The sequence below is a fragment of the Diplotaxodon limnothrissa genome, linkage group LG3, assembly GCF_057381915.1.
Source record: "Diplotaxodon limnothrissa isolate DT_005_m linkage group LG3, D_limnothrissa_male_GT1.1, whole genome shotgun sequence".
Lineage (NCBI taxonomy): Eukaryota > Metazoa > Chordata > Actinopteri > Cichliformes > Cichlidae > Diplotaxodon > Diplotaxodon limnothrissa.
The window spans coordinates 25,844,594-25,872,129 of NC_140598.1; the positions used below are offsets into that span (position 1 = coordinate 25,844,594).

The window sequence follows — 27,536 nt, forward strand, 5'->3', positions numbered from 1 at the left end:
CAAATGGCAGCCTAACCGACTAAGATGATGGATCCATGGGGTCAGGAAAGCCAGAAGCAGGGGAGCTGGAGAGGTACCTTTCATGTCCATTCACTGCAGGTGTGGATCTATTGCATGGCATTCCTCACATCAAGAAGCTGTTGATCAAAATCAATGCAGCTCTTCCTGCATCTGGAGCTTGTGAAGGACTTCTTAGTCATGCAGGATTCCTGTTCACTGCTAAACAGTTACAGCTTCACAGAAAGAACCTTGAGAGCAAACTGCTGCTGAAGCTTAACCATCATCTCACTGAGTGAAGAAATGGCACATTTTTGCTAAATATGCAGAAATAAATGCACACCCATACAATTTATGGTAAACTGAGCTGCCTTGTATTAACATATGTTGAAGATGCCTCGTTCTGTTTTCTCTGAGGCTGCTGTGCCATTTGGAGCAGAAATGAATATAAAGTTTACAGCATATCTTGTCACTGGAAATTGTTTGCACTGTTTATATATTTATATTATTTACTGTAGGTATTGGTGAAAAAAGCTTTATGTTGTGAAAAACTGAAATCTGGAAATTAGAGTTGTTGTGCCTTATTTTGTTGATGTTTTTACATATATTTCTTTTGAAAATACTATACTTTGTATATTTATTTATTTTTGTTTTTCTGATAGCATTTATTTAAAAAATAAATCGGACATTTTAAACAGTTACTGGCTACTTGAGTAGTCTTTTCACCAAGTACTTTTTTACTCTTACTTGAGTAACTTTTTTGACGACTACTTTTAACTTTTACTTGAGTAATAATATTTTAAAGTAATGCTACTCTTACTCAAGTACAATTTTTGGGTACTCGACCCACCTCTGGTTGCAGGTTATTGTTAAATTTTCCACAACTACTCGTAATAACACAAACACTAAATCCTCCTTCTCTTGTGCTGTTGTGTAGCAGTGTATACACCTGAGACTGTCACCTGTCTGTCTGTCCTGCACTCTCTCTATTTATCTTTCTCTCTGATTGTGTAATAAAAGTATGAACATGTATTTATAAGTTACACTTGTGTTTGAATCCTGAAGCTTATGACACATTTGATTTCCATTTTTGACAACTGCAAGTGTCCAGAGTGAGGACAGACTGAGGGACCCACTGCTATACATCATCTGTGAGGCTTTGCACCCCTGATGATCCACCAGGACAAACTCAGCAGTGTGTGAGGAAGAGGAGGTGGAAGAGCCAGCAGCAGCTGACAGATGGAGAGAATAGACAGACTGTTCCCTGTTTGTGAAGGACTGCTAGAAAAGTTTAACATAACTAATCGCCTGTCCTGAATCAGTCTTATTAGGTAATGTTCACAGTAAGTTATCTTTCTTGTAGAATTGTGCTCCAAATAAAGAACTTTGTGTTGACAAGATTGTTAGTTAATCATTTACAAATCAATATTTGAAATAATCAGTCAAGAACAAGCCAAGTCTCCTCCTGTGATAAACCTCCACATGTACCACTGAAAACAGTTTATGTACTTTGAATCTGAAATCATGGGTCAAACTACTTGTTGTGAGACCATTTCTTTATTTTTCACACCAAACTATTTAATAAAAAAACAAAACAACCTTTACACAGAGTTAAGCAAACATAACTAATGCTTTAACATTATCAGGATTTCATAATACAAACTTCAAATCAATAGGAAAACAGCTGCAGAACACATGGATCAAAATGAATTCATTAAAAAAAAACAAAAAAACATATGGACTTCATGTAGACTTCAAGCATACAGTAAATACACCAAAGTAACAGGAGGAGCCAAAAATAGGGGTTTATTAAAATTTTTGAACTTTTAACATTTCTTCGCTGCCAATGTGCTCTTTGCGTAATTGAATCAAGGTTACACTGACTCACTGACTCCATCTTCTGATACAAACTGGTATTACATGGACCTACAGGCCAAAACCAGTTAGCGGGAGTTTATTTTATTCTGGACATAAAGTCACAGCACAGTGTTGTTTCAAAGCTGGTGGACAGATTTAGTTCATTTTGGAAGTTTTACGAGCAACTGCTGTGTAATTATTTGCAGTTTTGGGAAAAAATGATTTAAGAGAAGATTTTACCACAGCAAAAGATTAAATATGAATGAAGGATTGAAATTTAACTGAGATAACACATAAAATGAATACATTAAAAAAAGAAGTTAAATTTAGGAAAAACTAAGAAAGCTGAAATAAAAGAAATTGATATACATATCTGATATGATACCAAACTGATAGATTAAAAGTTTGGTAGAAAAAAAGACATTCCTATAACTTTAATAATACAGTAACAAATACAACTACTAAACACTACTGTGTCCTAAGGGAACAAAGATTAAAATGTAACAGGGATAACATTTTAGAGAATTAAAATCCCTCAAAGGAAAAAACATAAACTTGATATAAACATATATCTCATGTATATCTCATGCACATATCTTTCTTTCTACATAGCACTTTAATTCTTATTGTCTGCACTGAAGCACCGCAGCAATTTCCTAATGTTGTAAACCTCAACATCTGGCAATAAACCCATTCTGATTCTGATTCTGATTCTGAAATATCTATTAGGGGTGCAACGATACTCGTATCGACATTGAACCGTTCGATAAAGTGCTTTCAGTTCGGTACGCATATGTATTGAACAATACAAAATTTTTAATTTATTTTATCAACTTTTCTTCTGACGATGCTGTCTGTGCTGAGAGCTCAGTGGATCTGTGTTCGACTACTCCGCCTAGGCTGCACTGTCGAGCGCAGATCCACTGAGCGCAGCGCAAGCTAGCAAGACAGAAGCTAAGCTCGTTGCAACTTGGCAAATTGAACCTCCCCCACCCTCATTCAGATCTGGCCTTTGGAACTATTTTGGTCTTCATGTGAATATGACCCTGAAGGTAAGCTGTCATGGACAAAAGTAAAACAATATGTCGAATGTGCCACGCAATGCTCAATTACATGGGTGGGAACTACTGCGTTAGTGCAGTTTGCTCGTTAACGTGTTGATGCCGCCCAGCTGAAGCACGGGGCGATCTGCTTTGCCGTGTTGGGGCGTTAACGTCATTTCAGATTAACGCTGACAGCACTAGTGGGTACACAACGAATATTACTGCACATTTACACCGACATCATCCTAGTGCAAAGACAAGTGGAAGCACACAAAAACAAGCACGCATGCTACAAACTTTACCCGAGTCATTTAGACAGCCGTTAGCACATGATTCTTCTTATGGGGACCTGATATGTTTAATATGTTGCTGAGAAAATAGCCCAGAAGAAGCGTATAGTATAGCTTTTATTTCGGAAAGAGCCATTTCTCTGTAATAAACTCTCTTTTCCAAAGATGAGTTATTTCTCGATCTGATTTATTTATTTTTTTATTACTTTGTTGTTTCAGCAACATTAAATTTACAAACTGTACTTTTGAGTTTAAATATATATTTACAATTTTAATAAATGACAAATTAAAAAAGCACAAACATTTTTTTGTATTGAAAAAATATCGAACCGTGACACCAAAGTATCGAACCGAATCAAACTGTGAATTTTGTGTATCGTTGCACCCCTAATGTCTATACATGCAGCTTCCTAAATGTAACATTCAGGATTATTCACTGCAGGTCCAGAAATCAGAGCTACCTCATCAGATCCAAGTGTGACATCAGCTGACACTCTTTACAGGAGATTCCATCTGAACCCTGTGGAGCCTGATCTCAAGGTTTTTAAGTCTGACCCTGAAACCAGAAGAGGATCTTTCTCTCTCTTCAGATTCATTGTGATCCAGTGATTTCAGTCCTGCATGATCAGGCTGATGTTTGCACAGAGCAGATAATGAAGTGAATGTTTTTGCACATTGGTAACAGTGAAACAGTTTATTTACAGCTTGGGATCGTTTGTGTTCGGAGTATGAACTGAGATTCCTGAAACTCTTGTCACACTGGTCACAGCTTAAGTTCACTTCCATGTGTGTACGTTCATGTTTGTTACGATGACCTGATTGTGAGAAGCTTTTGTCAGTGTCTGCACTTGTATGGTGTCTCTCCTGTGTGGATTCCCTTATGCTTGTTCTTTAAGCTCTCGTGCAGTGGTGAAGGATGACTCACACTGGTCACAGTGCTTTTTGACCCCACTGTGGAAGAGTTCATGGATTTTAATGTACTTGGTGTTTGGAAGCCTCTCCCACATTCTTTGCAGTAGTTCATTTTGTCTCCAGTGTGTCTACGTTGATGTGGTTTTAGGTCCCGTTGATGATTGGAAGTTTTTCCACAAAGGTCACAGAGAAACTCTTTCCCACCACAGAGGTGGGAAAGAAAACAGTTTCCACTTCTAAACAAAGACATTGTAAGTCAGAGAATTCCTTCAACAATTTTATCCTGAACGTTGCCGGGAATAAAAAGCATCTCTGCCAACGTCCAATTACATTTTACTGTTTACATTATAACACTCAGCTTACTGGGCAAAAATTATTCTTCAATTTTCCAAACAGTTCATTCAGTATAATTCCAGAAGTTTACTGATCAGATTTGTTCCAAACACTCAGGTTACAATTACAATTACAAGATAAAAACTAAATACATCCTCACGGTAACTGCACTTGTAGAGTTAGTTTCTGGTGTGGATCTGTTGGTGGCTTTTCAGGTGATGTGGAGATTTAAAAGTCTTCTCACACAGGTCACATTTATAAGGTCTCTCCTCGGTGTGACTAAACATGTGTCGTCGTAACTGTGCATCGGTTGCAAACAGTTTCCCACACTGATCACAGCAGGAAACATCATTTCCAGTGTGAATCCGTAGGTGAATATTTCGGTAGTGCTTGTCAATGAAAGTTTTTTCACAAAAGTCACAGCTGTAAGGTTTAACTCCACTGTGGATGAGTCTATGTTTTTTTAAGTTTTGAGACACGTTAAAAGACTTTCCACACAAGTCACAGCTGTAAGGTTTAACTCCACTGTGGATGCGTTGGTGTATTTTTAAGTTTTGAGCCTTGGTAAAGGACTTTCCACAGAAGTCACAGCTGTAAGGTTTAACTCCACTGTGGATGAATTGGTGTGCTTTTAAGCCTCCAGCCTGGGTAAAAGACTTTCCACACAACTCACAGCTGTAAGGTTTAAATCCACTGTGGGTGACTTGGTGTATTTGTAAGCCTCCAGCCTTCGTAAAAGACTTTCCACACAAATCACAGCTGTAAGGTTTAAATCCACTGTGGATGAGTTGGTGTGTTTTTAAACTTCCAGCCTGGGTAAAAGACTTTCCACACAAATCACAGCTGTAAGGTTTAACTCCACTGTGTATGAGTTGGTGTGTTTTTAAGCCTCCAGCCTGGGTAAATGAATTTCCACACAAATCACAGCTGTACGCTTTCACTCCACTGTGTATGAGTTGGTGTGTTTTTAAGCTTTGAACCTGGGTAAAAGAATTTCCACACAAATCACAGCTGTACGCTTTCACTCCACTGTGGATGACTTGGTGCTTTTTTAAGCTTTCAGCCAGGGTAAAAGACTTTCCACACAAGTCACAGCTGTAAGGTTTAACTCCACTGTGGATGAGTTGGTGTGTTTTTAGGCTTTGAGCCCGGGTAAAATTCTTCCCACACTCATCACAGCTGTATGTTTTCTCTCCCTTTCTTCTGTGAGGTTTGTCGGCCTCCTGAGAGCGCTGACTTCTTGCTCCATGTTGGTCCTGCAGTGACAGAGATACAAACAGAGGCAGTGAGTGAAATGCAGTCGTGGAACAAACTGAAACTCCCTCCATTAGTGGAGTCAAACATCTCAAAAAACACTTCGTAGGTGTGTTACCATCGCCTTCTGGTGATATTATTACATAACAATGATGCGCTACAATCAGAGTTGTAATTAAAATTACATATTGAAGAAATACTGATCAGTGGAGAAAATATTTTACTCATAAAAAATTGTGAGTTTAACTGATGATATGATTTCAATGTGTGTAGATAGAATATAGTCTTTGTATTTTCTTGTAACTTCTGGGGTTTTCGATTTTGAATATCGATTATGTACATATGGATGAGCCAAGGGTGGAAAAGATAAAGCTGCTGTTAAGAGCTTTTTAAAAAATAACCAGCTGTGCACACAGCTTCAAAAAGTGTAACTGTGATATTTTTCTCACCTTTTGTGTTGAAGACATTGTTTCCTCTGTAGTGGCTGAGCTGAGTCCAAATGGCTGAAATTTTCCTCTGTTGCTCCACCAGACTCTTCTCCTGTTACTCAGCTAGGACACAAAACGTATATATCAGGGCTCTAGACTAACTTTTTTATTATTAGGAATTAATAGGCAAGTTGTATTTTTGAGAAATAATTTTATTATTGAACAACAACCATGTTCTCAATGAACCCAAAAAACTCATTAATATCAAAGCTGAATGTTTTTTAAGCAGTTTTTAGTTTGCTTTTAGTTTTAGCTATTTTAGGGGGATATCTGTGTGTGCAGGTGACTATTACTGTGCATAATTCAAGTCAAGTCAAGTCAAGTCAACTTTAATTGTCAATTCTGCCACATGTACAGGACATACAGAGAATAGAAATTGCGTTACTCTCAAACCCTAGTGATTAGAAAAATGCAAATAAAATAATTAAAAAGTAAAGTTTAAATAAATACAATACAATTTTACGTATAACAAAAAAAGCTATGCAATATACAATATACAATATACAATATTCAAGTAAGGAGGCATAGTGGTGCAAAATAGGCAAATAGTGCAAATGGAGATTTAGTAGTATATGGTAAGAGATAGTGTAACAACAGAGTCTTATGAGGTAATGGCAGTCCAATGCTCCACAAAGTGACTGGAGCAGGCCAGTGAGTGCGTCAGAGAGTGAGTGTGTGTGTGTGACAGAGTTCAGTGAGACCGTGGTGGAGAAGAGGGGAGAGGGGGGCAGAATCGGGAGGGAGTTAAGCTTCCTGACAGCCTGATGGATGAAGCTGTCCTTCAGTCTGCTGGTCCTGGCCTGGAGACTCCGCAGTCTCCTCCCTGACGGCAGCAGCTTGAAGAAGCTTTGCATTGGGTGCGTGGGATCAGCCGCTATGCAAAGGGATTTTTTAGTGAGACGGGTGCTGTAAATGTCCTGGAGGGAGGGGAGAGAGACACCAATGATCCTCTCTGCAGCCCTCACTATGCGTTGGAGGGTTCTATGACAGGACGCATTGCAGGCTCCAAACCACACAGTGATGCAGCTCGACAGGATGCTCTCGATGGTGCCTCTGTAGAAAGTGTACATGATGGGGGCTGGTGCTCCTGCTCTTCTTAGTTTGCGGAGAAAGAAGAGACGCTGCTGTGATTTCTTGGCCAGTGCTGTGGTGTTGTTCGTTAGTTATTAGGCAACTTAACAAAAAACAAATATATACCCATTTTAATTATTTATTTTTACCAGTGACACCAATATAACATCTCCACATTCACAAATATACATTTCTGACATTCAAAAACAAAACAAAAACAAATCAGCGACCAATATAGCCACCTTTCTTTGCAATGACACTCAAAAGCCTGCCATCCATGGATTCTGTCAGTGTTTTGATCTGTTCACCATCAACATTGCGTGCAGCAGCAACCACAGCCTCCCAGACACTGTTCAGAGAGGTGTACTGTTTTCCCTCCTTGTAAATCTCACATTTGATGATGGACCACAGGTTCTCAATGGGGTTCAGATCAGGTGAACAAGGAGGCCATGTCATTAGTTTTTCTTCTTTTATACCCTTTCTTGCCAGCCACGCTGTGGAGTACTTGGACGCGTGTGATGGAGCATTGTCCTGCATGAAAATCATGTTTTTCTTGAAGGATGCAGACTTCTTCCTGTACCACTGCTTGAAGAAGGTGTCTTCCAGAAACTGGCAGTAGGACTGGGAGTTGAGCTTGACTCCATCCTCAACCCGAAAAGGCCCCACAAGCTCATCTTTGATGATACTAGGCCAAACCAGTACTCCACCTCCACCTTGCTGTAGTCTGAGTCGGACTGGAGCTCTCTGCCCTTTACCAATCCAGCCACGGGCCCATCCATCTGGCCCATCAAGACTCACTCTCATTTCATCAGTCCATAAAACCTTAGAAAAATCAGTCTTGAGATATTTCTTGGCCCAGTCTTGATGTTTCAGCTTGTGTGTCTTGTTCAGTGGTGGTCGTCTTTCAGCCTTTCTTACCTTGGTCATGTCTCTGAGTATTGCACACCTTGTGCTTTTGGGCACTCCAGTGATGTTGCAGCTCTGAAATATGGCCAAACTGGTGGCAAGTGGCATCTTGGCAGCTGCACGCTTGACTTTTCTCAGTTCATGGGCAGTTATTTTGCGCCTTGGTTTTTCCACACACTTCTTGTGACCCTGTTGACTATTTTGAATGAAACGCTTGATTGTTCGATGATCACGCTTCAGAAGCTTTGCAATTTTGAGACTGCTGCATCCCTCTGCAAGATATCTCACTATTTTTGACTTTTCTGAGCCTGTCAAGTCCTTCTTTTGACCCATTTTGCCAAAGGAAAGGACGTTGCCTAATAATTATGCACACCTGATATAGGGTGTTAATGTCATTAGACCACACCCCTTCTCACTACAGAGATGCACATCACCTAATATGCTTAATTGGTAGTAGGCTTTCGAGCCTATACAGCTTGGAGTAAGACAACATGCATGAAGAGGATGATGTGGACAAAATACTCATTTGCCTAATAATTCTGCACTCCCTGTAATGTGTTTTCTGTATACACTGTGCTTTTTCAGCATTCAAAGATTGATGGCACCGTGTCAGAGCACTGGCTATGAATTTCAGACGGATCAGGCCTTAACTTAACAAAAGGTTATCAATAATTCTTTTAATCTTTTCTTATTAACCAGAGCTACATCCACTTCTGTCAGGCCTAGGCTACTCACTAGGGCTGGGTATCATCACTGATTTCTACAATCCATTCGATTCCGGTTCTCAAAGTCCTGATTCGATTCAACTTAGCCTCAGACAGTCAGAAATATTATAATTCTGATCATTTATCAGTACTGACACATGTGAGACTTCATCAGAATTGTGAACATCACAGCAGATGCCTTTGTGTGAAAGTAACTGAGAACAAAACACAGAAAAACATGAAGGAGACTGGCCTGACTTTTTATAGCAGATAACCTTAAAAACATTCTGCAATCTTATGAATAATTTTAAAAAGTTTAAATTTGTTCAGTATTGAACAGCAGAAAAATTAGGCTTTCTTGTCCGAGGTCATTTAAGTGAAAAAAAGTAAAGAAAAAGACTGGCTGACAGCGCTGTAAACAACGGTAGACTGGTGGGTGATAAGCGAATGAATAATGCAGAAAACAGAGATTTGAGACGGGAAACTGTTCTTGAAGTACAGAGAGAGAGAGCGATCTGTGCATGAAGTGTGATTTTTACCGTGGTGGAAAAAAAGAGGCAAAACTCATGACAACATTGATCATATGTCAAGCGCAGTTTGCTGCTTCTTTTGCTGCTGGCTTGGTGAATTTTGGTTGGAGAGAGACAAAACCTGCAGCTCAGAATCTGTGTGCAATCCGTGTACCTCATTTGCGGTGTGGTGGTTGTTGAAATAGTTCTGTGAGCTTTAACCTGAGAATCTGGTGTTTCTGGTAAAACACAGTTATATTTAAAAGTCAATTCAGGATTTAATGAATCGATATCACTTTATTCAAACTACTCACCTGCACTTTCAACTGGACCACGGCCAATCAGAGAGGTTCTGCCCCTGACTATCTCTGATTGGTTTATGCCACAATAGGGGAATAATGTGTGTCTGTTGTTGACCACACGGAGAGTTGCAGAGATTTTTTATTTATTTTTATTGTTTTTACCCGAACAGTTGGTCGCACCGGTGTAACCAAATATTTTTTTTAGTTGCACCACAAAGAAATTTGGTCACACTCTAGAGCCCTGTATATATATGTATTTTATCCCTGACAAAAAGAAGCAGAGCAGATAAACTACACTCCTCAGTGACAACAATACCTGAAGCTTCAAGGTGAAACCTCAGTACCAACTACAAAAAGAAAGTCATCAGGTGTATTCAAGAACTTGAAAGGGAAGAAGCCACTGACTGCCCTGCACATCACCGCCTTTACCCAGGGGATGTTACGCCCTGTATATATGGACTTCCATAGTTCCACAAAGGAGTCCCGCTCAGACTCATTGGTAGCAATATAAACTCAGCCACCTACAACATTTCCAAGCACCTCATTACCATCCTAATGAGGTTTTTAAAAAAACATTTCAAAAATCACTTTGTTAATGTGGAATTCAAAAATGACTTTACAAATGCAGAATTTATTCTACAATTCATTATCTAAGCACAAAATTCTGTTTTTTGAAGTCTGTGGCTATTGTATTCCTCCATATAGGGGGAGAAAAAATCAGATAGGAAGTGGCACACATCATGAGGGGGTACCTGTTAACAACACACAGTGTGGTTGGCTAGGTCAACTTGCATGAATTTAGTTGTGCCTGACTAAGATAGAGATTTTCTTTTTTAGATGTTTCTGAATCAAGAAAGTGTAGAAAACAGTTTTGTTTGGGGGGAAAAAAGGGGGGGGATAATTAAAATGACATACATGAGCACAAAACGTATTAATCCTACTAACACATACACACATGCAATGAAGCTCATGAAGACCAGATGATTTTAAGCATGTTTTTCTAAATTTAATCATCTTGCTCGGTTCACTTAGTGCAGGGGTCTCAAACTCAAATGAGCCATGGTCCACTTCTAGCTTAATTGGAGGACCACTTTAGTGTCCAAGTAGTACAACAAACAAACAAACACGAAAACACCCACAAAATGTACAACCCATTCCTAAAATGTAGTGTTTTGTTTGTTTTATTTAATTCCAAATATTGTGTAACAAGACAAAATTGCAAACATGAGCACAATTTTTTTCTCACTCTTAACTATCTGAAGTCTTTAAGTTTCATTTGTCATATGCAAGTTAGCACAGGAACTTGAAAGGGAAGAAGCCACTGACTCACAGGGTAGGGCTGGGCGATATGGCCTAAAATTCAAATCGCGATATAATTTGAAGCATGTGCGGTAACGATATATATCCCGATATATTCTTTTCTTCTTTATAACGTATTTTCCACACTTTAAGGCACACTTAAAATCCTTTAATTTTCTCAAAAATCGAGAGTGTGCCTTATGTATGAATTCTTGTTGTGCTTACTGACCTCGAACCGATTTTGGCTGCAGAAATCTGTTAAAAATGTTTTAGTACAACTTTGGTAAGCCCCACCGCTTGATGGATTGTCAGAGCATTATGGCTGCCGTAGTGAGGAGCTTCGCAGAGTAATCTGGGTCCAAAACTCCGTCCAATTTAGGTCCCAAAGTCAAACGAACACTAAGAGTTAAAAACAGTCTAAATTATTTCATCTTTAATTAAATCATCAGCGTTGCTGCTTCTCTGGATCCATGAAAATAAAATTTATTAAATTTAACGGAGTTAGAAGTTAACAGGAAGTTAGCTCGCTAGTTTCCACCTAAACATGACATACCATGTTCTGACTGAGAGATTTTTGTAACTAATTAAAACGTACAGCTCTGCTATCACTTCCAACATAAATGAAGACAGAAAACTAAACAGCAGTGGCGTTTGTAGGGTTACTGAAGTTGGACTACCTGGTATATAATGTGCTACGTGATTGCTAGCGACACAGCTATGTTAGCATAACATTAGCACAGTGAAGCTGGAGGATGAACGCCAACTTTTTTTTCACTCGATAAAAGTTAACGTGACGGATTCTGGTGGTTAGGGACAAATGATATCACATAGCAGGATGCTGTACACGGGCCAAACTGCAGTCAGGAGAACAACTGAGATTATTCATCCGCAATATGAGGTTAGTTATTAATATACTGCAACAACATGGGAATAGAACAGCTGTGAGAGAATTCAACATTAATGAATCAATGTTATGGAAGTGGAGGAAGCGCAGTTTTTGGCTTTCCCCATATTTCAAAAGTGCTACGACTGTTGCCCGGCATAATTTGCAGACGATAATGGTTGTAGCTGCTGCAATGCTTTCGACCAAAACAAGCTCAGCTTGATGCCATCATCAACATGCGCTATCGCGATATAGTCAAAATCTCTATCGTTGGCCAAATTTATATCGTTTCTATCGTATATATCACCCACCCCTAGCATAGGGTCAACATTGTAATGAAATGTATTTGGCGAGCAGATGACAGTCACTCAGCAGTGCAGTACAGTAATTTCATTGAACTACCAAATAAACAACTCTTTCTGGCCAGACATGCGGCAGCACTTTTGCTACAATTTTGTTTGTGTGAGGTGTGTGATGGCATGCCACACATGGTAAGCTCCACACCTCACCACCCGCTGTTCACTTTAGTTTAATTAACAGTCACTACTTTAAAATATTCTATTTATTGTTCAATATTGTTTCTTTATTAAATATATTCATTTTTCCATCACACCTTCCAATGTTTATATGGCGTGCACACATATTAACCTTGCAAGGTCAAAGTTCTGTTTTATGTTATACAGGGAGTGCAGAATTATTAGGCAAATGAGTATTTTGTCCACATCATCCTCGGAATCGAATGGATTGTAGAAATCAGTGATGATACCCAGCCCTAGTGAGTAGCCTAGGCCTGACAGAAGTGGATGTAGCTCTGGTTAATAAGAAAAGATTAAAAGAACTATTGATAACCTTTTGTTAAGTTAAGGCCTGATCCGTCTGAAATTCATAGCCAGTGCTCTGACACGGTGCCATCAATCTTTGAATGCTGAAAAAGCACAGTGTATACAGAAAACACATTACAGGGAGTGCAGAATTATTAGGCAAATGAGTATTTTGTCCACATCATCCTCTTCATGCATGTTGTCTTACTCCAAGCTGTTTAGGCTCGAAAGCCTACTACCAATTAAGCATATTAGGTGATGTGCATCTCTGTAGTGAGAAGGGGTGTGGTCTAATGACATTAACACCCTATATCAGGTGTGCATAATTATTAGGCAACATCCTTTCCTTTGGCAAAATGGGTCAAAAGAAGGACTTGACAGGCTCAGAAAAGTCAAAAATAGTGAGATATCTTGCAGAGGGATGCAGCAGTCTCAAAATTGCAAAGCTTCTGAAGCATGATCATCGAACAATCAAGCGTTTCATTCAAAATAGTCAACAGGGTCGCAAGAAGCGTGTGGAAAAACCAAGGTGCAAAATAACTGCCCATGAACTGAGAAAAGTCAAGCGTGCAGCTGCCAAGATGCCACTTGCCACCAGTTTGGCCATATTTCAGAGCTGCAACATCACTGGAGTGCCCAAAAGCACAAGGTGTGCAATACTCAGAGACATGGCCAAGGTAAGAAAGGCTGAAAGACGACCACCACTGAACAAGACACACAAGCTGAAACGTCAAGACTGGGCCAAGAAATATCTCAAGACTGATTTTTCTAAGGTTTTATGGACTGATGAAATGAGAGTGAGTCTTGATGGGCCAGATGGATGGGCCCGTGGCTGGATTGGTAAAGGGCAGAGAGCTCCAGTCCGACTCAGACGCCAGCAAGGTGGAGGTGGAGTACTGGTTTGGGCTGGTATCATCAAAGATGAGCTTGTGGGGCCTTTTCAGGTTGAAGATGGACTGGGGGTTGAGCTTGACTCCTACTGCCAGTTTCTGGAAGACACCTTCTTCAAGCAGTGGTACAGGAAGAAGTCTGCATCCTTCAAGAAAAACATGATTTTCATGCAGGACAATGCTCCATCACACGCGTCCAAGTACTCCACAGCGTGGCTGGCAAGAAAGGGTATAAAAGAAGAAAAACTAATGACATGGCCACCTTGTTCACCTGATCTGAACCCCATTGAGAACCTGTGGTCCATCATCAAATGTGAGATTTACAAGGAGGGAAAACAGTACACCTCTCTGAACAGTGTCTGGGAGGCTGTGGTTGCTGCTGCACGCAATGTTGATGGTGAACAGATCAAAACACTGACAGAATCCATGGATGGCAGGCTTTTGAGTGTCCTTGCAAAGAAAGGTGGCTATATTGGTCGCTGATTTGTTTTTGTTTTGTTTTTGAATGTCAGAAATGTATATTTGTGAATGTGGAGATGTTATATTGGTTTCACTGGTAAAAATAAATAATTGAAATGAGTATATATTTGTTTTTTGTTAAGTTGCCTAATAATTGTGCACAGTAATAGTCACCTGCACACACAGATACCCCCCTAAAATAGTTAAAACTAACAACAAACTAAAAACTACTTCCAAAAACATTCAGCTTTGATATTAATGAGTTTTTTGGGTTCATTGAGAACATGGTTGTTGTTCAATAATAAAATTATTCCTCAAAAATACAACTTGCCTAATAATTCTGCACTCCCTGTATTAATACATCTTTCTTTGTTTGAGTTACCTGGGGGTTGGTGTCTCCTCCTGTCTGGCAAAAGGTGTTGCAAAGGGCTGGGAGACCTGAAGTACTACTGACAGCCTAATTGGATTGCACCACATGCTTCATTGCCTGGGGGGTGTTTCACGTTTGTTTAAATGTTTTGTATTAGTTGGTTATATGGCAGCCATTTTGTTTTCCCCCGTGTGTGTCGTTTGGTTTAGCTAAACCAGTATTTAAGTCCCCCTGTGTGTCATTTCAGCAGGTCAGTTTGTCATATGTTTGTTTGAGGTTCTGTTAATTATTATCTTGAGTTTAGTCTATTGAGTTGACCTCTTTTATTGGTCTGCCTGTTTAAGTTTTGGCTTTGTTAAATATATTTTCATATTTTTGGGTCAATAAAACCCATTTTTTGAATTAAAACCACCTGTGTCCTTTATGCTTTACTGCTTGGTCCCTGACAGCGCTAAACAACAGCAGCACGTTTAAGCTTGATCAGTTGTTGTTAGAATTTATTTAATATTAATTTCTAGTATCAGCTGATGTTTGCTGGAGCCACAGCTGCAAAAAAGCTGCTGGTCATGATATGGTTTGGTTATCTGGTGAGAGGGAAACATGAAGATGATACCAGGAGATGTCCTTACTGGATCATCAGAGCTGAGCAGGTGATGGAGAAACAGGTTTATCTTTTAGGTGACATGAATGAGTTGAAGGGAAATTATGAACTGTTTCTGAGAGACAAATAACACCAGTATCCTTTTTTAGGTAGCTGACAGGTGGTAACTGTGCAGGGGCGGGTCTAGCAAAGTGTTGCCAGGGGTCCATGTAGGGCATTAACAGGGAGAGGGGGGCACAAAGAAGTACAGAAATACTTTTCTTTCTTATTCTCATTTAAAATGTCTAGCTTTAAAAAAATAATTATCTGAATCTTACAACAAACGATTGATAGATTAATGCATATATACCATCAAAACAGTGTACATCACTGTCACAACAGTGTTTATTTTCATTCAAAGGCTTTATGATTTTCCCTACAATGGTGGGCCAGTCTCTAGTCAAAATGCCCGGGCCAATTTTCTGTCCCAGTCCAGCTCTGTATGCAGCTCATGTGGAGTCTGGTGTTACCTACATCTTCCTATTCAGAAGGCAGAATTTCCGAGTTCTGAGTACAATCGAAAGCATCACGACTGCAGTTTTTGTGTTGGATGTAAAAGGCGCACATGACGCTGTGACGTAGGCTGGAATCATGGCAGCAGTCAATGACGGTCCAGGTGTGGGATTTCTCTCGTGGAAATATGCACATTATCTTTTCCTGTCTATTGGTAGGTGGCACAGTGCACTTGTGGCAAGTAAGCAAGCTAGAAGACTGGCAAAGTTATGGAAGCAACACATTAACAAGAGAATTTTGAGTAAAACCAAAGTTACTTTCCCTAGTAACTAGTTACTTTGAAAGTAACACATAACTTGAAGTAACTGAGTTACTTTTGAGAGAACTAACTAGTAATGTAACTAAGTTACTATTTTAAAGTAACTTACCCAACACTGGTTAAGAGACAGCGCAATATCAACACAGCCACGAAACGTCCCGCATATATGTGCCCAAGTGTTGTATTGAATCAATCAAGTGATGAATAACTATTTTCCAGTATGTTGTTTTGATAGGTTTTTTTGGCATTGTTGATTCATTTTTTAACCAATGTAGCTAATAAAGCACAATGGAATACAATTTTGCCTCTTTCTTGTAAGATTCTATAATAGAATGAAATAATAATGGCAGTTATAAATAAAGACAATAAATTGAATGAATTATGAAACACTTATTTTATTTCTATTAGATCTGAAAATTTTGTGTAATACTACAACGTGAAACGACAAATAGATAAAGAAAAAAAATTAACAACAGCTGTGTATGAAGCGGTGTATGAAGAGTCAGATGTGGACAAGGCTTATGATAATTTTCTAGATATTTTTACTATGTGGTACAATAAACATTGTCCTATAAACGAACACATGACAAAGAAAAGAAAAAAAAAGATAAAAAGTCCTTGGCTCACAAAAGGAATTATTAATGCTTGCAAAAAGAAAAACAATCTGTATAAACAGTTTATCAAAGTAAAAACAAAAGAAGTGGAACAAAGATATAGAGCATATAGAAATAAATTGACTGATATTATAAGAACGAGCAAACAATTTTATTATAGAAGAAGATTATATGAAAATAAAAACAATATTAAAGGAACTTGGGATGTGTTAAACAACTTAATTAAACAAGGATCTTCTGGAACATCATATCCTGAATATTTTACTGATGCAAATGGTGAAAATCACAACATGAGTAATATTGTCGATGGGTTCAATAAATTCTTCATAAATGTTGGCCCTGAACTAGCAGCGAACATCCCGTGTCATAAAAATGAAAATATCAGTAAAATCAAATCCCTTTTCACTGTTCCTCTCAGCTACAAATGAGCAAGAAGTAATAAATATCACATTAAAATGTAAAAGTAAGTCTTCAATGGATTATCATGACATAAATATGTCTGTAGTTAAACAGGTTATTCTGAATATTGCTAGTCCCTTAACATATATCTGTAATTTATCATTTCAGTCCAGTTGTTTTCCAAAAAAATGAAAATTGCGAAAGTAATACCACTATATAAAAGTAATGACAAACACAGTTTTACCAATTATAGGCGTATTTCTCTACTGCCTCAATTCTCAAAAATTCTAGAAAAACTTTTTAATTCAAGATTAGAAAAATTCCTTGAAAAACATCAAATAATAAATGTTGGTCAGTATGGTTTCAGAACGCAAAGAACCACTTCAATGGCGATAATTGAGGCAGTAGAAGAAATTACTAATGCACTGGATAAAAATAAATATGCAGTTGGTAAATTTGTTGATCTCAAAAAGGCCTTCGACACAATCAATCACTCAATTTTATTGGATAAATTGGAAAGATATGGTATTCGAGGGAAAGCTGGTAACTGGTTAAAAAGTTACCTAACGGGTCGGGAACAATATGTTAGCATAGGGCATTACCATTCAGAGAAACTTGGTATTACATGTGGTGTTCCCCAAGGGTCAGTGTTGGGACCAAAACTTTTCAATGTATACATAAATGATATTTTTGATGTTTCTCAAGTACTTATAAGCTCATACTGTTCGCAGATGACACCAACATATTTTTCAGTAGCGATGATTATACTGATCTTGTAATGACCGTAAACAGAGAGCTAAAATTAATTTTAAAAAATGGATGGACATAAATAAAATATCATTAAATATAAATAAAACTAAAGCAATGTTTTTTGGTAATTTAAAATATAATATAGAATTACCAATTGTCATTGAAGGTGTACCAATTGATAATGTGAGTGAAAACAAATTTTTGGGAGTCGTAATTGACAATAAAATTTCATGGAAACCCCACGTCAGACACATAAAAACCAAAATTTCCAGAAGCCTCGCAGTTTTGAACAAAGTGAAACAATTCCTTGATAAAGATGCACTTCGTACTCTGTACTGTACCCTGGTTCTTCCATATCTTACATATTGTGTGGAAGTGTGGGGAAATATGTGGTGTGAAAATCTGGAACAGTCTGAGTTTACAATTGAAACAATGCAAAATATTCATAGATTTAAATTTCTCTACAAACAGTGGGTCTGCTCACAGTATACTCAATGATGGTTTTTAGTGTGCTCTGTAATGTCTTCTCTTACCATTGCTGGTATGGATTCCAAAAAAAAAAAAAAAAAAAGTGCGTATGTATGTACATATATGTATATGCATGTGTTTGTTACTTGTAGTTATTACCGCCTGTTACCTGTGGTAATGCAATTTATAATTTATATATTCAGTTATGAAGGCTCTAATTGTTGTTTGCGAGCTGCCGTTTAGATGCTTGTATGTGCCCGGGGCTGTTGATGGGTCTGTATGCAATGATAGGCGTAGCTGCGGGAAGTTTATTGTTTTTTTTTTTTTGTTGATGAGTGAGAATAGGGGTGGGATTTAATAAGTTTTCTTCGTCCCACTCCTTTTTCAGGCAATTTTTGTTTTTTGTTTTGTGCATTTTATGTTCAATATAGGTATTTGTTGTGCCTGAAAATGAACAAATAAATGAAATGAATTAAATGAAATGAAATATTTTAATGATACAAGTTTGCATATGGTAGAATACTGCATGTAATCATTTGTGTTTAGAAGCATATAGTTGGTGACATATTGAAAGAATGTTTCAGACCCCCTAGGATGAGACATTCTAAGGTGTTCTAGCGTCCACCCCCACATCCTGGGAGCATGGGAAGAGGTCGTACCTTGTCTTATTGTTTTACAGTAGGATTAACGTAGCTATGTCAGTTTTAGTCTAAGTGCTTTTTTACATAAACAGGGAGTGCAGAATTATTAGGCAAGTTGTATTTTTGAGGAATAATTTTATTATTGAACAACAACCATGTTCTCAATGAACCCAAAAAACTCATTAATATCAAAGCTGAATGTTTTTGGAAGTAGTTTTTAGTTTGTTTTTAGTTTTAGCTATTTTAGGGGGATATCTGTGTGTGCAGGTGACTATTACTGTGCATAATTATTAGGCAACTTAACAAAAAACAAATATATACCCATTTCAATTATTTATTTTAACCAGTGAAACCAATATAACATCTCCACATTCACAAATATACATTTCTGACATTCAAAAACAAAACAAAAACAAATCAGCGACCAATATAGCCACCTTTCTTTGCAAGGACACTCAAAAGCCTGCCATCCATGGATTCTGTCAGTGTTTTGATCTGTTCACCATCAACATTGCGTGCAGCAGCAGACAGAAAGAAAGACAGACGCAACAACATTGTCATCCCCTATGTAGCCAGTGTATCAGAAAAACTCAGGAGGGTTTTCTCCAAGCATGACATCCCGGTGCATTTCAGACCCAGCAACACGCTCAGACAAAAACTGGTTCACCCGAAAGACAAAACGCCAAAACACAAACTTAACAACGTGGTGTATGCTGTACAGTGCAGCGAGGAATGCCCAGACCTCTACATTGGAGAGACCAAACAGCCACTTCACAAGCGCATGGCACAACACAGAAGAGCCACCTCCACAGGACAAGACTCAGCAATCCATCTGCATCTTAAGGATAAAGGACACTCTTTCGAGGATGCCAATGTTCACATTTTGGACAGAGAGGACAGATGGTTTGAAAGAGGAGTGAAAGAAGCCATTTATGTCCACTGTGAGCGACCATCTTTGAACAGAGGCGGTGGTTTACGACACCAACTTTCTGCCATTTATAATCCAGTTTTGAAATCCCTTCCCAGACGCCTTGGCGGCCACTCACATCCTGGGCCATCTGATCTCAGGAATTTGCATGATAAGGTGGGGCCAGGTTTCACAATGAACTCACCCGAAACTCTGGCTGATTGGGACCCACACCCAGTTTCACACCTTGGCTCAGGTGATTAGAGGATCATCAGGGGGTCCTTTTGTCCCTCTGTGGGGGATACTCCCACTAGGTTTATATCTGGGACTCTCCACCATTTGACCTTAGAACTGAAGAAGCTTCTCGGATGAGAGGTGAAACGTCTTCAAGTAACTTAAAGAAGTCCAGACGCATTTCTTTGCAAGCTCCTTTGACTACGATGACCTGGATGACTGAGAACCTTCACAGACAACGCATTCTGTACTGTACAGCAGCGGTGTCCAACCTTTTTTGCACCACGGACCAGTTTAATATCAGAAAATATTTTCACGGATGGGCCTTTAAGGTGTTGCGGATAAATACAACAAAATAAAATGATACAGACAAAGACAAAAACTGTGGTATTTTGTAAATATAATGAACGCAAATTCAGCTGTGTAATTGTGCAACTTTATTAGCATTGTTCTCCTGAAATGCACCAACAGCATCGAGAGTAACATCCTCCTCTCTGCTTCTTGACGCTCTCTAGTCACTATGGTAATGCGTAAATAGTTCTTTCAAAATAAGATACACAACTAGGGCTGGGCCATATTATACCGTTCACGGTAATACCGGTATAATGTTAGGCAACGATAGGAAAATGAAATATCGCGATAGAATGGGAGTAAAACGCGCATGCGCAGTGCCTTTGTTTTCATACGCACTGTACGCATTGTTGAGCGAAACAGATGAACCAGAATTGGTTTGTAAAAATGGTGCAACTTCAGTGATGTGGAACTGGTTTGGTGTTTGTCCGTCAGATACACGACAAAGCACATTTTTTTGCAGAACATGCAAGCGGCCGTCGTTATTGTCGTATTTGTCGGACTAAGATGTTCTTAAATCTGGGAGTAATCTGGGTCCTAAACTCCGTATGTTTCAGGTCAAACGAACACTGCAGCATCACTGAGTTAAAAACTGTCTCAATTCTTTCATCTTTAATAAAACGGTCAGCATTGCTGCTTTACCAGGTGTAACTATAAAGTTTAACTTCCAGGCATCCATGAAAAAAAAATTATTACATTTAACGGAGTCAGAAGTTAGCAGGAAGCTAGCAGAAGTTAGCTCGCTAGTTTCGCTAGTTACCTAAGCATGATATTGCATGTTCTGACTGAGAGATTTCTGAAAAAATTCAAACGTACAGCTCTGCTATCACTTCCAACATAAATGAAGACAGGAAACTAAACAGCAGTGACGTTTGTAGGGTTACTGAAGTTGGGCTAGCTGGTATATAATGATGTGCTACGTAATCGCTAGCGACACAGCTATGTTAGCATAACATAAACAGTGAAGCTGGAGCACGAACACTAACACTTTTCCACTTATAAAAGTTAACGTGAAGGTTCCTCATGGTTAGAAACAAATGCAATCGCATGGCATGATGCTGTAAACGGACCAAACTTCAGTCAGGAGAACAACTGAGATAATCCATCCACAATACGAGGTTAGTCATTAATATACTGCAACAACATGGGAATAGAGCAGCTGCCAGAGAATTCAACATTAATGAATCAATGGTACAGAAGTGGAGGAAGCAAGAAGAATGAGTTTAATAAAGTTTGATTTATCTGACTGCTTCGTTTCGCTTAATGTGCCTTATAATCCCGTGCACCTTATGGTCCGAAAAATGCGTACTGCACACTGCAGTTTAATGTTGCAAAGCACCTCTTTTTAACTTCAGTGGATATTATACATGGTTATGCTCAGGATATGTCAGCCCATTTCTACTGGAAATGCCTTTTGGTTAAACTTTCAGCAAGGAATTTGCATTTGCACTGTTACATTTTTATAAAGCTTTAATGTACATAAAAACCAGCTTCTTGTTTAAGTGAAAATAAATGGAAGGTTGTCTTTTTGCGCTAGTAATGTTGTGGAGTTGTATTTTGTCTTGCATCAATTATATCGTCAGTTATATCGTTATCGCAAATTTTCAAATACATATCGTGATAAATATTTTGGCCATATCGCCCTGCTCTATACACAACTACAACACGGGAAAAGACCCAGGGAACCAGACTTAACGATTAAAAACCCTGAAAACCATACACTTCACGCCCGAGCCTCAACTCTCGCGACCCGGTACCAAAGGAGCCCTGATGTTGCGGACCGCTGCTGTACAGGAGACATGGCACTAGATTGATTGACAATGGTCTACAGCAATCAGAATGCACAACACAATGTGCTGTAAAATCCAGTTAATCTAAGCGCCAGTTAATCTGGAACACCAGTGTTCCAGATCTACTGCCGTTTAGATCAACTGGCGTTGGTCGAACAGATGTGTGGCAGACTTGCGTTTCAGGAGCTGCTACCGACAAATCAGCAAAAAAAAAAAAAAAAAAAAAAAAAAAAAAAAAAAAAACGCCAAATGTGTCATCTGTGACACTTGTGAGGTTATCTCAAACACACTCTGTCAGTCTTGATGCTGTTGAACAACACAATGTTTAAAAATGTGGCGAGTTTACCTGCTAATATCCTCATGCGCGACACAATCACGAAAACAGCAAACAATTAACACCACGCCGATGTTGTCCACAGGACAGCAGGAGTAAACGAGCGGGAGACTCTTGTCGTCGTAATCGTCCCCCTCGCACGTTTTATTTCTCCGGTTTCAGCGTTTTTGCTTCACAACTAAAGCGAGCAGTTTACTTTGTGCACTAATATGGACTCGAGTCAACCAGCGCCACCTCTGGCCAAGTGCCACAGCCTACAGCCAGAACAACTTGTGACACACATCTGCACCACGTTTGAATTCGTTTCTTGCACAACACATTTGATTGCCTATATTTCTCTGGAAATGAATATTTCCAGCCAATATAGGCAATCCTTCAACATGGCTGGAGAGTTGGTAGTTATATACAGTCTGTGGTTAATCTAATGAACATTTGTAAGGAGATGGCAGTTACTGTGAATTCACAGCAGTTACACAGTGATTAGTAATAAACAGCCAGAAGAAGAAAGAAGAAGAAGAAGAAAGAAGTGTACTTTATTGGTCCCCGTGGGGAAAATCCCTCTCTGCATTTAACCCATTCACTCAGTGAAACAGTGGGCAGCCATTGGGCGCCCGGGGAGCAGTGTGTAGGGACGGTACCTTGCTCAGGGGTACCTCAGGGTAGCTGTTCAGGGGAATCGAACCCCCGACCTTCCGATCATGGGGCCGCCACTCTACCCACTGAGCTATCCCTGCCCTACAGTGAGGGTGAGTGGATATAAGAAAGTCAGTGACTCAGGTGTGTCGCTTGGTTTGTCATCTGTTTGTGAGACTGGAGGAGACGTAGAAATCTTTTGTTTTAAATCTTAGTTAGGAAAGTTCCTGTTTTAAAACAAGCACTTTTTGTGAGAAATGCAAGAAGTACATCTACAGAAAGCACACAGTTACATTCTGTCCATCATGTCGACAAAACTGAAAATGTTGAACATTGAAAAACTGAGAACGTTGGGCAAGTTCAAAAGAAATGTGTTTGTAAGAACGAAAAACCAAATTGTTCCTAAAATAGTTATGGAAAGTCTAACTGTTGTATGTCTTTGTTCTACATGTTTATCTCATGGGAAATAAAGTTGCTATTGTTTCAGTGCAGTTTTTTGACAATTCTGAGTGGATTGACACAGTACAGGTCAAAATGACCCGCAACAAAATCAATGTCACTTTTTTGTTCTTCAACATAATACAAGGGTTAACCCTGGTACATCCAAATCTACCCACAAACATGTTGAAAGATGCAATCCCAGCAATGTGGATTGTCAACACTAAAAACAATCAGTAAGCAAAGACAACAGGGATCAATTTTCTCTGTTTATTTAGCACCCACAACATTTGTAGTTGCCTTCTGCACAAGGGAAGTCCCAGTGCCGTAGCTCCGCAAACGCACATAACGCACACTGCGTAGGGCACCAAATGGCCGGTAGGGCACCAAAAAAATCAGGGTCGTAAAAAAAAAAAGTAAACCATATTAATACTATAAATATCATATGCATTAATATGGTTAAACAATACAAAAGCAACATAAAACAATTTTCCCGAGAAAAGGGGTGAATCTGCTTTGTGCCCTGTCTCCAGTCTCCTCCTGGTGCCCCCCCACTCCCAGTGGTCTGTTCTATAATTGGTAAACACCTGTTTGAACATGGCCTCGAAACGGCAACAGGAGTCGGGAGCGGAGAAAAGAAAGAAGAAGAGGAAGCGTGATGAAACTCAGGCGTCGCTTGCCGGTAAGGCAATGTTTAAATAATAATAATAAAAAAAGTTCATTATTGTAGCCCTTGCTTGCACGCTCATGTCCGTCAACTCTGTGATAGCTCCTGTTAGCAGTGTTCATACTGTGTTAACAAATGTTGCAAATGATTGATGTTGGGTAGTTTGTTTACGTTGTGGATATGAATATAGAATGGACTACTAAAAGCAACTCATCATGGTCACTCAATTGACGGTTTTCAGATAACGTTAGCAATCGTGACTCACGATTGCTAACGTTATCGTGATTCGTGAGACTAGCATTTCCCTCCTCAGGTTGCTAGCTGGCTAACGTCATGCATGCTACTGATTAACCTTAACTTTGGGATAGGTCAGTGATGCAGTCAAGTATTATTATCAGATTAGACAAGATTACTTTGTATGTTGCTGCATTTCAGGATATCTATAAAGACGCATATCTTATTTATGCCATTGACGTCTGAACACATAAATAGTTCTCGTCTTTCTTTAGGTTCATAGATCAAGGGCGACATCTGTTGGTGAAACTGTAATATGAAACCTATATCTTCCAGTAATATAGATTTCCTACTTGCGCATTTATATCAAATTATGTACAGCATGTTTATATTGCCATTTGCCATTATGAAAATCTATACATGTAAAATATAGTTAGTAATTTTTAAATGTACCAGTGACTTACTTAATTTATTAGTCTTATAATGCAATCTTTCGTAGGCCTACTGTAGATTCAAAATTGTATTTCTGTAAAATCCCTGAATATTTTCTCTTGTATGCAGGGTCAATGCTTAAATATGTTCAAGGAGGATCTCAAGGACAGGATGAACCATCCAGTAGTAGTGCCATCCCTGGACATCAACCACCAGCCATTGTAGACCCTGCAACAATCCCTAGCCAAGAAGAACAAGAACCATCAACCACCAGTTCAGGTACAGTTCCATACACAAGTACCACTGAGAGTCCTGTCACTGAGAGACTATCAGAAAGTGACACTGTGGAGACGTGTGCCCCCTTCAACCGATCCTGCTCTTTGGCCAGCTCACATTGTAGATGCTGATCGTGTTGAAATTGTGCGGAGAGGTCCTTTTAATGTCAGCTCTGATTTTAATTTTCCAAAGGGGCCTGATGGAAGAGCATTTCACACTAGCCTTAAGTTCAAAATTCTTCCCAATGGAGAAAAGGTTCACCGGAGCTGGTTAGTGTACTCACCGCAGAACAATGCTGTGTTCTGCTTTGCATGTAAGCTTTTCAGTGTGAAGGATATAAAGCTGAGTACAGAGGGCTTCAGTGACTGGTCGAACATCAACATCCGTTTGAGGGGTCATGAGTGTAGCCAAGACCACATACAGTGCATGCTTAAGTGGAGAGAACTGGACACACGGCTAAAGAAAAGCATGGCAATAGATCAACAGGAGTTGACCTTACTAGAGGCAGAAAGGAAAAAGTGGCGAGAGATTCTCAAACGATTACTCTCAATAACTCTCTCACTGGCTTCCAGAAATTTGTCTTTTAGGGGCTCTTCTGACTGTCTTTATGAGCCGGACAATGGCAACTTCTTGAAGGAAGTAGAGCTTATGGCAACATATGACCTTGTAATGGCAAATCACTTGGCCAACATAAAAGATGAAGGTTCCCACACACATTACCTCAGCCCTGAGACACAGAACGAACTAATTCAGATTATCTCTTCAGAAACATTCCGCGCCATTGTGAAGCAAATCCAGTTGGCAAAATACTTCTCCATCATTCTTGACTGTACTCCAGATGTGAGTCACACTGAACAAATGTCAGTCATAGTACGCATTGTTTGTTTCCAAGCACAACCAGATATTAAAGAATACTTTCTTGGCTATATAAATGTGGAGCAAACAACTGGCCTTAACCTGTCCAATGTTGTCCTTGACAAGTTGAAGGAGCTTGGCATTCCATTTGAAAACTGTCGAGGACAGGCCTATGACAATGGGGCCAACATGAAGGGGAAGAAGCAAGGTGTTCAGGCCAGACTGCTACAATTAAACCCGAGAGCATTGTTTGTGCCTTGTGGAGCTCACACGATGAATCTGGTCATAGCTGATGCTGCCAAGTCCTCTCCAGATGCAACTGGCTACTTTGGGTATTTGCAGAAGCTGTTCAATTTCTTTTCCAGTGCCACCCAGCGATGGGCCATTTTAACAAAACATGTGAAATTGACACTTAAATCTTGGAGTGACGTTAGATGGGAAAGCAGGCTTCAAAGTGTAACTGCTGTCCGGAGTCAGACAAAAGAAGTGAGGGATGCTCTCCTGGAGGCCAGAGAAGCTGTAAGTGATGCAGTCGCAAAGGTGGAGGCTCAAGTGCTTGCTGAGGAAGTAGCCTCATTTCGATTTTTGATTTGCTCCATCGTGTGGTGTGAACTTCTTACAATCACAAACCAGGTGAACAAGTTACTACAGTCCAGCTCCATGCAGCTCGATGTTGCTGTCAGGCTCATTGACACTGCCAAAAGTAACCTCTCTAAATACAGACAGTCTGGGTTTGATGAGGCTGTGTCAGCTGCCAAAGAACTCTGTGAGGCCCTGAACATAGAACCACAGTTGAAGGAGAAAAGGCTCAGGAGCACAAAAAGGCAGTTTGCATATGAAGCTGTTGATGAGCCCCTCCATGATGCCCTTAAAAAGCTTGAGGTCACATTTTTCAATTGTGTTGTGGACTCTGCTTTAATCTCCCTACAGGAGAGGTTTGAGACCATGAATCAAGTGAAGGAGAAATATGGAGTGCTGCTTGATTTCAGCAAAGTGAATGGGATGTCCAAGGAGGATTTAAAAAAACACTGCACTGAAGTACAGAAGACACTGACAGATAAGGGAGTAGCTGACATTGATGGACCTGAGATGATGCAGGAAATCATCAACCTTCCTCAGCTGCCACCACAGACGTCTGCTTTGGAAATGCTGTCATTTTTACATGACAATCAGCTTCAAGAGGTATATCCCAATCTGTGGATTGCTCTGCGTATTGCACTGACCCTGCCTGTCACAGTTGCCTCTGCTGAGCGAAGCTTTTCAAAGCTCAAACTCATTAAAACGTACCTGCGTTCATCAATGGGGCAGGAACGTTTAAGTGGTCTGGCTGTTATCAGCATCAATGGTGACGTGGCTCAGAAGCTATCATATGATGACCTTATAGCTGATTTTGCAACCAGAAAATGCAGGCGTGTGCCTCTCTAGGCCCTAGAGAGGCACACCACGCCTGCATTTTCTGGTTGTCAGAGTATGCCCTAGACTCTAGGGCATACTCTGACAACGAATTGTAAAAATGTTTAACATAGTTACTTAAGGAATGTGGCTTTTGTGTTCAAATTCTTATTTTTCTTATTTAAGTTTCTTATTTAAATTCTATTGTGAAACTATTTGTAAATATATTAATAATAATAATACTATTATATTATATATATTATTTTTTTATAAAAAAAAAATTACACATTATTGCCAGGCTCTTTGTTCTTGTTCCAATGT

The 27,536-nt window shown here is 39.4% G+C and overlaps 1 protein-coding gene across 1 annotated transcript in view; it reads right to left on the reverse strand.

Moving 5' to 3' along the window:
• Positions 1–4,611: 4,611 nt before the first annotated feature.
• The window catches only part of LOC146635099 (uncharacterized), a 67,781-nt gene continuing 44,856 nt past the window's right edge, over positions 4,612–27,536 (reverse strand). Inside the window, exons 4-5 of the mRNA XM_085350025.1 lie at positions 5,062–5,572; positions 4,612–4,821 (exon numbers count right to left, since the gene is read on the reverse strand). Coding sequence (XP_085206151.1) covers positions 4,612–4,821; positions 5,062–5,572 — 721 coding nt within the window. The remainder of the gene's footprint in view (positions 4,822–5,061; positions 5,573–27,536) is intronic.